At 34.4% G+C, this 15,836-nt stretch overlaps 1 protein-coding gene across 2 annotated transcripts in view; it reads left to right on the forward strand.

The window, feature by feature from the left end:
- The window catches only part of Ercc8 (ERCC excision repair 8, CSA ubiquitin ligase complex subunit), a 45,987-nt gene that overhangs the window by 6,173 nt on the left and 23,978 nt on the right, over positions 1 to 15,836 (forward strand). Inside the window, exons 2-4 of one of the 2 annotated variants that reach the window (XM_042690886.1) lie at positions 897 to 992; positions 5,291 to 5,392; positions 13,956 to 14,079. In XM_042690886.1, the coding sequence (XP_042546820.1) occupies positions 897 to 992; positions 5,291 to 5,392; positions 13,956 to 14,079 (322 nt within the window). Of the gene's footprint in view, positions 1 to 896; positions 993 to 5,290; positions 5,393 to 13,955; positions 14,080 to 15,836 lie in introns of those variants that run through there. The other variant, XM_042690887.1, reaches the window with a different exon arrangement.

The following is a 15,836-nucleotide window of genomic DNA, read 5'->3' on the forward strand; positions in this document are numbered from 1 at the left end:
ATCAGTCAGTGATTGGATTAGATCCATGTATTCTTTATTGAAGAATAAGTCCTGTAATTAATAAGCAGTGGCTTCAGATTGCCTTCCTGAGCTGCCACCACCTTCCCAGTTCTCTAGGATTCCCATTTTGGTCCTTCAGTCAGAAATTTGGGGCTTTGGTTTCTGTGTTTTACCACACATTTCCATGTTTGGGCTTAAAGTGTGTTCACAAGTGAAAAGGTTGTGTTTCCGCAAGTGAAAAGACTGATTAAAAAAACAATGAGAACCAGATTTGATGGTGCTTATCTGTAATGCCATCTACTCAGGAGGTTGAGTTGGGAGGAGCTTAAGTTTAGGCCAGTCTGGCCAAAGTTACTGTTTGTATATGAAAGGTCTGGCACCTTTGATCAAGCAGTGGATCACATGCCTGGCATGTTGGAGGTGTCCCTACCAACAAAGCAAAACAATGTGTTTTTACTCTACTCTCTTGGGATCAGAGTTCTATTCAAAAGAGAAAATTCATTTTATTTAAATACCTTTGTTACCTCAACATATTTTGTATTTCTACTTGTTTTTAACAGACATTTAAGAGAACTTTAAAAAATTCTGTAATTTAAGCTTTAGCCCATAAGTATCCTGTTAAGTTTATTAGCATTTAACTTTGTTCATGAAAACTTGTAACTAAACTTTTTTAACTTTTTTAACTGATGAACTTTTTAATGTTTATGGTGAGCTTGTTATGTAATTTTTAAGGTTTATAGAAAGTTTTACCTTTAAATACGTGATAAAAGAGTTAAGCATATACTTATGATTTTTGTGTTATATGTGAATTTTTGTGTTATATGTGGAGAAATAAAAAAATTGTTGTATTAAGTTGTTTAATTTTATCTCTTTTTCCTCCCTTTTAATTTTTAAAGGGTACTGGGACTGGAGTTAAACAAAGACAGAGATGTTGAAAGAATTCATAGCAGTGGCATTAACACCCTTGACATTGAACCTATTGAAGGGAGATAGTAAGTTCATTATACCTGTATTATCATTTGCCTTTCTAAATGAAATGTGAATAATGTTGCCTTTTTAGATTAATTAGTAGAAATTTCATTTTTAAAAGGTAAAAATTCTAAATTTTAGAATCTAAATTTTAATTCTAAAAATTCAAAATTTTATCATTTGTCAGTATTAATCACTGTTAATTTTTATGGTATTATTAAAGTTCAATATAGAACATCACATCTATATTACATCTACATCACAAGACATTGCTAAATAGACATTTCCAAACTACTTTGCATAAATATATTCATTGATAAATCAATAAACATTCAATTTATTTTGAGGTCAAGGACACATCTTTAGGTGATATTTGTAAAACATGATTGCTACTTTCAAGGCATTTAATGGCAAAGCAAATATAAAAATAAAAGTATTTTAAATTTGAAGCAAACAATTTTAAGTTTCTCCTAGCTTTACCACTTAACCAGTTTTATGATCTTTACAGTTTACCTAACTTCAAATTTTCAATTGCCTTTGCTATAATGCCTACTACCTAACATTTTTATAAGCAGTAATTGAGAAAATATATAATCATTGCTCAAGCAACAGTTGAAGTACTTGGAAAAATGAAAGTCTGAATATTTTACTCTGTTCACAACTCATCATCACAGCACTGTATTAGTCTTATAAGTAAAAAAGTTCAGAGTCAGAGGATACATCTCAGTGGTAGAATGTGTGCTTAGCATGCACAAGGCTCAGATTGCAATCCTAGCATCAAAAGTAAAAAAAGAAAGAAAAAAATGTCAGAAAGAGAGATAGGAAGGCTGAGGAAGGGAGGAACGATTCAAAACTTTAAAGCCCTTCATGTGAGCTATAATTAAACCATATGTAAAACTAACTAAAGAAAATAATTTGCTATTTTATGGTTTGTTTGGCATTTTATTTTAGAGTAACTGATCATTTATATTAAAATATAAGAAATGTTTAACTTAGCTTCTGCCATAGTCTCAGCTATTTTTATATGAGAAACATATGCAATAAACAGAATCTTTGAGTGTGTGGTTAAAATTTAAAGGATGCCCAGCCATAATTCTTTAGTTTTCCTGACTTTTCCAATCTTAACATAACACTTCTTATTTAAGGACAGCTGTGTGGCACTCATTTATAAATATAAACAGACATGATTAGCAAGGGATGGCTGGTTTTTTTTCGTCTTAGATGCTGATAGAAATAAACCAAAAACACTCAATACTGTTAATGCAGCCAACCTTTTGACATAGTGATTGGTTATGTGCCCTGTTAAATCTATGAAGCCAGTAGGCTTCAGGCAGGTAGGAAATGTGGGGAATTATAGAGTATATACATATGGAATATATTTGAGAAATATAAGCTGGGGAAAATAATAGAGCATATAGGGGAAAATTTAAAGGCTTGTGATGGTGGGTTTTTTTTTTCTTTTTCTTTTTCTTTTTCTGCCAGTCCTGAGGCTTGATCTTGGGGCCTATACCTGAGCTCTTTAACTCAAGACACGAGCTCTATCTACCACTTTGAGCTATGTTCTATTTCCTGTTTTCTGGTGATTAATTGGAGTCTCACAAGACTTTCCTGCCCAGACTGGCTTCAAACTGCAATCCTCAGATCTCAGCCTCCTGAGTAGTTAGAATTATAGGTGTGAGCCACCAGCACCTGGCTGCTTTTCCTCTTTATTATATGGAAAAACTACAACTATTTATTTTACTGTTTGCAAACACATGTATTTTGCATTAAACCCCTTAAAATATAAGTGAATGTTTAATAGAACTTTGTACTGCCAAAATCATACAGATATTCAAAATATCTTAATATTTACTATCCACCTTCAGTGTTGTAGTCATGCCGCTGAAAATCAGAGTAGAAATCAGAATACACAAATCTGGAAGGAAGCATTTACCTTAAAAATTAAATATCATTTTAAGAAGACTATCTAAAAATTGCATGTTAACAGGTTCAGCTACAGATGGGAGGTACATTTGCATATCATTCTCTGAAGCTTAAAGTTTCTGTCTTCTCGATTTTTCTATATTAATTTCATTCACATTTAAAACCATGTTTTCTTTTCTATATTAAAACATAAAGCCAATATTATGTAATATGGTCTCTCCATCATAGTTAAAGAATGTTAGTGCCATCAGATATTTCAAATATGAAATTAGTTAATTTCAATAATGGTTCAAATTCTTTATCCAATTAATAGAATCAAGCAAAAACTTATTAATGGGGAGCCATTAACAAAATAAAATTGTAAAGTACATTATTATAAATACCAGTGAAATTCATTTAAAAATTCATCTATAGAGAAAAATGAGGTAAGGGGTAACAAGTTAGACAAGAAATGTAATCATTTCCTTATTTATATAACTGTAACCCCTCTTTATATCACCTTGACAATAAAATTTTAAAAATTAACTCAAAAAATTCACCTATAGAAATAATTGTTTTAGATTGATGATTTACTTACAGTGTCATAGTAAAAATCAAAACCAATATTAAAGTATGAACCAGAAATCTTTTGGGGCCAGAGGCTGTTGGCTCAGATCTGAGGATCTCAATTCAGAGCCAGCCTGGACAGATATATCTGAGAGATTCTTTATCTCTATTTTACTAGCAAAAAGCCAGAAGTGGGTATTTGGCTTGAGTGGTTGAATGGTAGTCTTAAACAAGAAAGCAAAGTGAAAGCAGCAAGGGCCCTATATTAAAACACTGTATCAGCACACAAAAAAATCTTTTGAGAATTTGTGGTATCATGTCATTCTCAACTGTGTTTAAACATTTTATCAATCAAAATTAAAAGTTTAGTTAATTTAAATTCACTATTATTTCTGTTTTTTTAACTGAGCCACAAAATCATTTAAAATTGGATTAAAGTCAAAGTCAGCATAAAAATATTCTAAAACCAAAGCAAATACTGTCGGTGAGTAGTGCCCAGTAGGTATAAAACATGAGAATATTGACCTACTATTTCAAGCAGCTAAGTTTATTTTAAAAGATGAAACCTGTAGAACAATTGCAAAAATTAGAAATGAGAGGATCAAACTCAAGGTTAAAATTATTTCAAAATGAAATTACATGCCTGTAATCCTAGCTACTCAGGAGGCTGATTGCAGTTTCCCTGAACTCTTATCTCCAATAAACTACCAGAAAACTGGAAGTGGCGCTGTAGCTCAAGTGGTTGAGTGCTAGCTTTGAACTGAAGAGCTGAGGGAGAGAACTTAGGCCCAGAGTTCAAGCCTCACAACAGACAAAAAAAAAGAAAAATGAAGGCTAAAAGCAGAAAGAATACAAACAAATAGGGGTTGTAGGAGGGGACTCAGGTGGTAGAGCATCAGGTAGTTAGCAAAAGTCAGGTCAAGAGTTCAGATCCTGTTCCAGGACAAAATAAGTGAATAAATATAAGAATTAATGCTTTAGAAATGTGACTATCATATTGATCCTGATTAAAACTAACCATATGTGTGATTTTGTGTACTACTTGTCTTTCCTATGATAGTTTAACACTCCCAAGAGAACAGGAACTAGCTTACTTTGTTCTTAGATATTAGCAGAGTACCTTACATATTGTAAGTAGGTACTCAGCTGAAGGTCAGTGCATCTATTCATAAGAGAAGTAAGGAAGCTACTATAAAAAGAACTTGGTGTTGTACTATCACATCAACTTTGTGATTTAAGGGCAATAGTCTCTTTGTCCCCCATTTCTTCTTACAGATGTAGAAAGGCTTGATTACTTGATATAATTCACTCAGGGTCCGATAGCTGCTATCAGTAATGGCTAATCTGACTCACTTTTCATTTAGCGTAGGTATAAGTAGAACATTTAAAGTAACTTTATAATAACTTTAGAATAAAATTTTCTGTTTTGTACCAGTTCTAGGACTTAAACTCAGGTTCTGGGCTCTGTCCCTGTAATGCTTTGCTCAATATAAGTGCTTTTACCACTTGAGCTGCAGCTCCACAATTAGCTTTTTTTTTTTTTTTTAAAGGTTAATTGGAGATTGGAGTCTTACAGACTTTTCTCTCTCCTTAGATCTTAGCCTCCTGAGTAGCTAGGATTGTGGTCATGAGCCACCAGCACATGGCTATTTTACTTTCTTTAGTCACAATATTTCTACAGATACAAAATTAAGAAAGTTTAGTTTATTGATGTCTTTTAGTGAGAATTAATTGTATACGTATGTTCTTAATACAGTTAGACATTTACAAACCAATTTTCAGAAATATACATTCATCATACATAAATCGACTTCATAAAATGGTAAATTAATGTGACCTTTTTTATTATCAGCATGTTATCAGGTGGTTCAGATGGTGTGATTGTACTATATGACCTTGAGAACTCCAGCAGACAACCTTATTACACATGTAAAGCAGTCTGTTCCGTTGGCAGGTGTGTATCTTAAATGTAATTCATAAATTTGAAAATAGCTGAATACTTTTGCATTGAATGCAAAACATGAAAATAGCAGCCTTGAATTGCTTAACCAAATTGCTTCAATGACATTATTACATAGATAGCTTTGACAGTATCAGGAAAATAACGGAAATTCAAGTATAGAACTTATTTTTATTATGGCATTTCCCAAACACCTTTGATGTCAGTTCTTTTCTATTAGCATATACTGATTATTCAAAATGATTTCATTATATTATTTAATTCATATGTTATTTTAATCAAATTAATCCCTCTGTAACTTTTACCCCCTTACCTGTAGTTTGAACAATTTTTAATGAGTTGAATTCTTCTGTTTTCATATATACATATGAAATACTTAATCATATTCACTCTGCTATTTCCCACCTCCAAACAATCCTTTTTTACAATCATGTCATTTTTTTTTTTTAAGGTGTAGATTCTTCATGTAAGAAAGAGCATTGTGATATTTGTCTTTCTCAGTCAGGCTTACTTCACTTAATATGGTGGTGAGTTTCAATTCCATCCATTTTCCCATGAACAACATAATACCATTCTTTATGGCTGAGTAATAAATACCCTATTGTGTGTATATACTACATCTGTGTCCTTTCATTCAGTGATAGACACCTAGACTGATTCCCTAGTGTTACTGTTATAAATAGTACTGTGATAGATATGGGCATGCAGGTGTTTCTGTTTTATGTTGACTTACTTATGCCCAGGAATGGTGTAGCAGGATCATATGATAATTCAGTGTTTCCTTTCTTGAGGATACGCCATACAGATTTTCATTGTGGCTGTCCTAATTTGCATTCCCATCAACAGTACATAGAGTTCTGTTTTCCTCCCACATCCTCATCAGAATTTGTCATTTGTTTCCTGATGTTGGTCATTCAGACTTGAGATGAGATGGAATCTCAGTGTAATTTTGATTTGCATTTCCTTTTTTCCTTTTTCATTAAGGATAGTGAACATAATTTTGCGTATTTATTTACCATTTGAACTTCTTTCAACATTGTCTGCTCAATTCATTGCCCATTTATTTTATTTATTGTATCTTTTGGAACTTAATTTTTAAGCTTTTATATATTTTAGATATTAGTCCATTATCTGACGAAAAGATGGCAAAGACTTGCTCCAGTTTCCCTGGTTAGGTAAAAGCTTTTAATTTGATACGATCCTATTTGTAAATTCTTATTATTTCCTGAGCACTTGGAGTCTCATTCAGAAGGCTGTTATCTGTGTGCATATCTTTAAGGATTTTTCCTATGTTTTCCTATAATAGTTTCAAAGTTTCAAGTTTAACATTTAGATCGACTTTGAATCCATTTTGCAACATGGTGAGAGACAGCCGTGATAGTTTCAGTCTTTTTCCTGTAGATAGTTTTTCCAACACTATTTGTTGAAGAGACTATCTTTCTCCAACACGTTTCTGGTATTTATGTTGAAATTCAGTGTCTAGATCTGTGTAGACTTATTGTAGAACTTCTTTTCTGTTGGTCTATGTGTCTCTTTTTGTGCCAGTACCATTCCATTTTTGTTACTATGGCTTTGTATTATATTTTATAATCAGAACTGCCTTGGCTGTTTGGGTCTTTTGTGCTTCCATATGAATTTATAAGGATTAATTTTTCTTTTTCTGTGAAAAGTGATAGAATTTTTATGGAAATTGCATTGAACCTATAGATTGCTGTCAATAGTGTAACTGTTTTCACAACATTAATTCTACTGGCCCACAGCATGAAAGGTCTTTCCACCTTCAAATGTCTTGAATTTTTTTCATCAAAGCTTCATGGTATTCAGTGTAGAAGTATTCCACCATCTTTGTTAGGTTTATTCCTATGTACTTAATTTTTTTAGGCTGTTATGAATGGGATATTGTTTTCCTGATTTTTTTTTTCTTAGCCTCATCATTGGTGTTGTACAGAAAAGCTACTGTTGTATTTTTGTTTTGTGCCAGTCCTGGGGCTTGAACTCAGGGTTTGAACACTGTCCCTGAGCCTTTTTGCTTAAGACTAACACTCTACCATTTGAGCCATAGCTCTACTTCTGGCTTTATTGTGGTTAATTGGAGACAAGACTCTTGCAGACTTTTCTGCCCCTGCTAGCTTTGAATTGTGATCCTCAGATCTCTTCCTCCGGAGAAGCTAGGATTATAAGTGTGAGCTAATAGTGCCCAACAAAGCTATTGATTTTTATATTTTGACTTTGTGTCCTCCTATTTTGTCAAAAGTTGCTTGTTTGTTTTTTAAATCAGATCTAAAGAATTTTTTGATGGCCTTTTCTTGTTTACCCCTATAGTTCTTTATTTTACCTTATTGCTTTAGCTAATAATTCATGTATTTTTATATTGAGTATGAGTAGATCCCAGGTACTGGTGTCAGATGGGCAAAAGGTTCACAAGACCCTATCTCAAGCAAAAAAGCATACTCTGTGATACCACCTATCTATACCAGCAGAAAGTGTACATAGGATAATCATGGTCCAGGCTGGCACAGATAAAAAGCAAGACCCTATCCCAACCAGAGTAAAAAGGATTTGAGAGCATGGCTAAACTGGTATAGCCCCTTTCTAACAATAAGAAAATCTTGAATCCAAACTCCAGTACCACACACACACACACAAATAGAAAGAAAGAAGGGAGATTGACTTCAGAGAGTGAGTAAGCATGACATTCTCACTTTAGAGAAAATAGTTTGTTTTTCCATATTTAATATGATAGTGGCTTTAGGTTCATTGTAGCCTTTATTATATTGATTATGTTCCTTTGCCTAACTAATTCAGAGTATTTATCATGAATAGATGTTAGATTTTGTCAAAGGCTTATCCTGCATTTACCGAGATAATCACCATTATTTTATTTATGTACTGTATTACATTTATTGAGTTGTATATATTGAGTAATTTTTTTAATCCTTGGGGTGGAAACTAACTTGATCATAGAATATGATCATCTTATTACAACTTTGGTGGGGGGGGAGTGAAGGGGGGAGGGGGTGGGGGTGGAGAAGGGAAGGGATGGGAAAAGGCAACAATGCTTGATAAGAAATGTACTCACTATCTCGCCCATGTAATTGTAACCCCTCTGTATGGTATTTTCACAATTAAAAATAAAAAAGTATGATCATTTTAATGTGTTGTGGAATTTGGTTTTCAAGGATTTTATTGAGAATTTTTTATGAATGTTATCAAGGAAATTGGACTATACTTTTTCTTAATATATATTTTTTATTGTAAAGGTACTGTACAGAGAGGTTACAGTTACATGAATAAGGTAATGAGTACATTTCCTATTGAGAATTGTTATCCCCCCATTGTTTTTCCCCTACCATCCCTTCCCTCCTCCCTCCCAAACTCCTCCTTCCCCACCCCCCACCCCCAAGTTGTAAAGTTCATTTTCAACATAGTGTCTTGTTCATCTTCTTATTGTTACACTGGGTTGACCTGTATCCTTATTTCAGCATTTTGTTATTTCCCTTCCCCTCCCCAAATTAGAAAAAATGTATATATAAGATACAAGGCACCAACATCAAATACAGTGAAAATGGGTTATACCATGGAGAAAAAACATAAAAAGGAAACAAAAGAAAAATCACATAGTATATTATAAATACATTAAAAAACAACAGCAACAAAGATAAAACCTCTTGTATCCCTATCTTGGGGTTCAGTTCACTTAGCATCATCTTATATGGTCATATATACATAGCTTTTGACCTTTTCTGCTTGTCCTAGACACATACTAGTTACTTCAAATAAGGGAAACCATGGGATCTATGTTTCTTTGGACCTGGCTTAATATAATTTTTTCCAAGTCTTTCATTTCCTAACAAATGGGGCACTGTCATTCTTTCTGATGGAGGCATAGAATTCCATTGTGTGTGTGTGTGTGTGTGTGTGTGTACATCACATTTTCTTGATCCATTCATCTATTGAAAGGCATTTGTATTGGTTCCATATCTTAGCTATAGTGAATAAGGCTGCAATAAACATAGTTGTGCTGGTAGCTTTAGTATGTGGCCTTATTTGTACTCATTTGGGTAAATGTCCAAAAGTGGGATTGCTGGATCATAGGGGAACTCTATGTGTAATCTTCTAAGGAAGTTCCATACTGTTTTCCAAAGTGGTTAAACAAGTTTACACTCCTGCCAACAATGCAATAGGGTTCCCTTTTGGCCACATCCCCTCTAGCATCTGTTGTTATTATTTGATTATAGCCTTATCTGGTTTTGGTGTAAGGTAATACTGGCTTCATACAATGAGTTTGTTAACATTTCTTCCTTTTCTATCTTGTGAAATAGTTTCAGAAGCATTAAAAGTCTGGTATAGATCATCAATGAATGTTTCACCTTGGACATTTTTTGTTGGGTGTCTATAACTGCTTCAGTCTATGTGTGTTAAAGATTTTTGTAAGCAGATTGTATCCTATTGGTAGATTATAAAAATCTAGAAATTAATTCTTCCTGTATTTTTTCAGTTTATTAAAATAAAAGTTTTCAAAGAATTCTCAAATGCTCTTCTGAATTTTGGTATTTATTGTGATTAATTATCCCTAATTAATTCAAGTCTTCTTAGCCAGGAAGGCCAAATACAATGTCAGTAACAGGTCTGTCACTTTGTTTCCTCTGTATTTCCCAGGTGCTTCACCTTTACAGGATGGTACCATATGAGAGACCAGCTCTCATCCAGACACTCACAGGATGGCCTAAGATCTCCTATGCATTTTGTTTCTTGTTTTCAAGTCCTCAGAGTAGTTCAGTCTCAAACAATAGGCCCTCACTTAAGATGGCTTTCTTTGGACAAGGGGAGCACTAGTATGCCTGCATTCCCAGTAGCTAGCCTCCCACAGTGCAGTAAGTAGTTTCTGTCTCACTAAATCCCTGAACTGCTTGGAAATGATGTAGGCATATGCAGCAGCTAGAATTGTCAGTCTGTGTCTGGTTGCCTTGTGATTGAATCTTTTCTCTGTTGCCTCTGTTTTTCCATGTTATTCTACAGTCTTCCTCTTTTGTAGCTCTTTGTCTTCTCTTTCTCTAAACAATTTTATTTTCTTACCTGATTTTTCTCAGTCATGGAGTCAAAATGGTGGGTGCTTTTAATATGTTTTGCCCATGCCTTTGTGATTTTGTGTGTGTGTGTGTGTGTGTGTGTGTGTGTGTGTGTGTGTGTGTGTGTGCGCGTGTGTGCGCGTGTATGCGCGCGCGCACACGCTCGCGCTGGTCCTGGGGCTTGAATTCAGGGGCTGGGTACTGTCTCTGAGCCATTCTGCTCAAGACTAGTGCCCTATCACTTGAGCCACAGCTCCACGTCCAACTTTTTTGGTGGTTAATTGGAGATGTGAGCCTTGGACTTTTCTGCCTGTGCTGGCTTCAAATAGGTACTCTTAGATCTCAGCCTCCTGAGTAACTAGGACATGAGCCACTGGCATTCTTTTTTTTTTTTTTTTTTTAAATTTTATTTTGTTTTATTTGAGAGCATACTGTACAGAGGGGTTACAATTACATGGGCAGGATAATGCGTTCATTTCTTACCAAGCATTGCAGCCTCCTCCTTTGTTTACCCTTCACCTCCCTTCCCAGTCTCCCCCTTCCCCCCCACCCAATCCTTCTCCCCCTCCCTCCCCCCACACCGACATTGTAAAGCTCGTTTTTGACATGACATTTTGTACTTCTCATTGTTGCGACAGGTCCACCTGAATCTTTAAACGACTTGTTTTTCCCCATCTCCTGCACAAGTTATACTGACATCAAATATAGTGAAAGCGGGGGTTACACTGTGGGGGAGGGACATACAACGCAACAAAGAAATAATCTTATAAATGGCATTCTGTCTTGAAAGAATTTATTTAAAAGATATATAATTATGTTTTATCTTTACAAACAATTGTTTATCTACAGAACATATGTCAGTAACTACTACTTTTAATATTACTAAGTATAAGATTCATTTATGAGTCTTTCAGCTAATCATAAAGACAAATTAGATTTTCATCAGGTATCATTGGGGAAAAGATTAAGAGCTAAATATATTAAATGTGAAAGCAGTCCTTTCACCAAATACACACACACACACACACACACACGTGCGCGCAGGCACGCACACAAGCGTGTGCACGCGTGGACAAGCCCTCACACACACACACATACCCTCTTGTCTCTTCTTAAAGATGCTGAACTTATGAATATATGTCAATTTCTCTTGCTATTCTTTCCTAGCTAATTAGTCTTAGGAGAATTTTTTTCTTTTTTTTTTCCCCCCTTTTTTTTTGGAGGTCATGGAGCTTGAACTCTGAGTCTGGGCACTGCCCCTCAGCTCTTCAGCCCAAGGCTAGTACTTTACCACTTGAGCCATAGCACCACTTCCAGCTTTTTCTGCTTATGTGCTGCTGAAGACTTGAACTCAGGGCCTCATACATGCAAGGTAAGAACTCTACCACTGAGCCACCTTCCCAGCCCTTTTTCTTTTGCCAGTCTTAGGCCTTGAACTCAGGCCTGAGCACTGTCCCTGAGCTTCTTTTGCTCAATGCTAGTACTCTACCACTGAGCCACAGTGCCATTTCTGGCTTTTTTTGCTTACATGGTACTGAGTAATCTAACCCAGGGCTTCAGGCATGCTAGGCAAGCATTCTACCACTAAACCACATTCCTAGCCCAGGAGAATTATTTTTAAGATTAAATTATTTTATTGTTTTTCTCATAAACTGTTTTGTGACTTTGTGGTAGTGTTTTCATAATGGTCGTTTCTTTCTTACCACTTACATATAATCAGCTAGTCGTATGGACCTTTGCATTGACAGAGGATTGTTAAGAAATTGCTTTCAAGAGGAGGGTCTGCAATCTATTTTTTTATATATAAGTAAAAGCTTAGAATGTTGCTATTTGTTTTACTATAACTCTGTTCTTGTGTTTAAATTCTTTAAAAGTATGGATTTTAAATTTTGAAAATGGGTATATAGTTGGCATATTTACAATATGAATTAAAGCAGCATTTTCACGAAAGTATTTGCAATCCAATTTAAAAAATAATTCCAGTAAAACAGTAAGGTAAACATGGTTTAGCTTTCTGATATTTATTGTTGGTATACTTAATTTATTCTTAGGCATTGAGAGGTTTCTTTTCTCTCCAAAGTCCTTATTAATGTGACTGATAATAACAGATCATGCATATGGTAAGAAAATGCTACAATAGTTTGTCCTATTTTAAAATTTGAAATATAGATGAACTTGAAAGTCACTGCATTAAAGATGTATTTAGAAAATAATATCACTGCAAAACTGTGGAAGTCAAGACTGTTGGAAGCATATTGAAGTCAGTTCCTTTTTTTTTTTTCTTTTTTGGTCGGTCATGGGGCTTGAACTCTGGGCCTGGGCCCTGTCCCTCAGCTCTTTAGCTCAAGGAGAGCTCACTACCTCTTGAGCCACAGTGCCACTTCTGGTTTTCTGGAAGTTTATTGGAAATAAGAGTCTCGCGGACTTTTCCTGCCTGAGCTAGTATATATATATAGTGTATATATCTATATAGATATATATAGATATGTGTGTAAATACACACACACACACACACACACACACACAGTAAATACACACACACACACACACACACACAGACACACACACACACACACACTACCTGGTCTGAGATAGGCAATTTTAATCCTTTTTACAGAAGTATTTGGATTATATTGTTACATTTAGGAAATCTTAGAATACAGAAACTCTGCCATATTCCTCAACCATTGCTTTTACCATAGTTACAGTATGAAATCCATACTTAGTAACTTAATTGATTAAATATGAACTCCCCATGTTACTGATAAGGTAACAAGGTGTTCTTTATATTTCCATTTATTTTATTTGTGACATGACTCAAATTAGTGGCTTACTTTCTTAACTGGGTTTTGTAAAACCATTTCATTTTTTTCCCCACTTCATTCTTCTCTTTTTTTTTAAATTAAATTTTTTATTGTGAAAATACTGTACAGAGGGGTTACAATCACATGAGCAAGGTAATGAGTACATTTCTTATCAAGCATTGTTACCACCTCCTCTGTTTTTCCCCTACCATCCCTTCCCTCCCATCTCCACAACTACATCCTGCCCGCCCCCCAGCCTAAATTGTAAAGTTCGTTTTTCAACATTGCATCTTGTACATCTCATTGTTGCAATGGGTCCACCTGTATCCCTATTTAAACAACTTGTTTTTTCCCTTCCCTCCCCAAATTATACCGACATCAAATACAGTGAAAACAGGGTTTATACCATGGGGGAGGGACATACAAAGCAACAAAAACAAATCATGTGGTACCTTATAAATACATTAGAAGCAATAGCAAGAAAGAAAACACCATTTGTGTCCTTATCTTGGGGTTCATTTCACTTAACATCATCTTATCTGACCTTTTCTGCTTGTCTCAGATATATACTAGTTATAGGGAAAACATGGGACCTATCCTACTTGAAACTGCTGCTTGTTCTTAATATACCTCTATTTTGAAACTTAAGCCAGTTATCTCCAAATTTTGGTTGCTGTTTTGTAGAAACCATCCTGATGTCCACAAATACAGTGTGGAGACTGTTCAGTGGTATCCTCATGACACGGGCATGTTCACTTCAAGCTCATTTGATAAAACTCTGAAAGTATGGGATACAAATACACTACAAGTGAGTATATTATATTCTTTCCAAAATTGTTCTGTAGGATGAAAAAGAATTGAATCCTAAACTATTTTAATATTATGATTTGCTAAAGTATCCTACTTGCTAGAAATAAAAGAAGACTATTGGTTGTAGAGAATCAGACTGCTTGGATTTATAACCTAGGTCTGGTGACTAGGTGTATGACACTGAACAAATACCCAGACATCTGGGTTTCCCTTTTATTATCTGTGAGGGTAATGATCATATTTTGTAGAACAGTTTTGCTTAAATGAATAAATTAGCATAATGCCTAGGTTACAGGACATACACATTTGATAGCTGTTATCAAAAGAAAGTTGGTTTTATCCTCTGTTGATCTAAAAACTTAAAGGAAAGGCAAGTTATTTATATCATAACGTAATAAAGATAGATAGTGGTTAATTGGTCAAATTTGAGTATGTAGTGAATTCTGTCTCTACCTATCCATACAATCTCTGTCCATAAATATAGGGCTATCCCTTCAAATTTAATATGTTCCAACCTGAACATAATTCCTCCTCAAGTCTTGGCAAGTCTTGACCACTAAAAATTCTGACTTCTTTTTCTTCCAGTTTTTTACATTTTCTGCTGTGAGTTCTGCCCCAGTACTAATCTTACTATATAAATCAGTTCCATCATATCTCTACTCAAAGCCTCTTGTGGTTCCCATTGTCTACACTCAGCCTGGAACTCAAAATTCTGTATAACTTTCCCTTAGTTCCTTCAACTGGAACTTCTACCCTTTTCAACACAATTTGCTATAGCTACATTGGTATCCTTTGCCTACTAACTGTAATTTGATCATATATTACACACCGCTGGTCCCTTTCTCTATTCAACTTTTTCCATTCTGTTAAGTTCACATCTCTTTTTGCAATTACATTGGACAAAAATTTAGATATCACAGTTCTAGTCACATTTTGTTACTTACTAGATATATTGCTTTTAGTAAGATCATTTAATAGCAAAGGTATCTGTAGCTATAAAATTAAAGTTTCAGACTAACTGATGCTGAATTCCCTCCAATTCTATCATGTAATAGGTGACTTCAGCTTCTGGAGTCCATATTAATCAACTTTGTATTTTAACTTTATGGCATTGTTTTTCTGTCTTCTCATTTGAGCAGATTATTTTGCTATCATTTTCATGCCTATCTGTGTTATCAAGCTTGTTATTTTCTCCCCAAGAAATGGGCTGTGTTTTGTATACCGCTAAATCAAATGTCAGGTATAACTGCTGTGTACAGCTATAAATATGTTAAGGATAAGTAATAATCTAAACAGCTAACCAGATATTAATATATATTAACAAAATGAACTATAGATATCATTCTTATCTGAATTAATTAGTATAGTGTAAGTACAGTATTCTAACAAACCAGAGATTTTTTAGCCTCGTTATATTAGAAAATAGCATATCATTTATTATTGTAGACTGTTTTTAATAAAGCCTTTATTTTCATCTAGGCAAGGAAGAGTAGGTCACATCCTTATGTGAAATAAACAGATGGGAGTGGTTATTTATGAGAGGTTATTTATTAACAGGAGCTGGAAATTAATTAGCTGTTAACAAGAGTGAAAAATTAAGAATAGACATCAGAAATGTGAATCAAAAAGATGATACTAATATGTTTTTAATCCAAAAGATAACAATAGCTATTAGTGAGGATGGATTTAGATTGGAACCTTATATATTGCTAGTGGACAAGTAACATGGTATAACTGTTTGGGAAAATGTTTCCT

This window comes from Dipodomys spectabilis, unplaced genomic scaffold (genome assembly GCF_019054845.1).
Source record: "Dipodomys spectabilis isolate Male_0828 unplaced genomic scaffold, ASM1905484v1 ptg000140l, whole genome shotgun sequence".
Lineage (NCBI taxonomy): Eukaryota > Metazoa > Chordata > Mammalia > Rodentia > Heteromyidae > Dipodomys > Dipodomys spectabilis.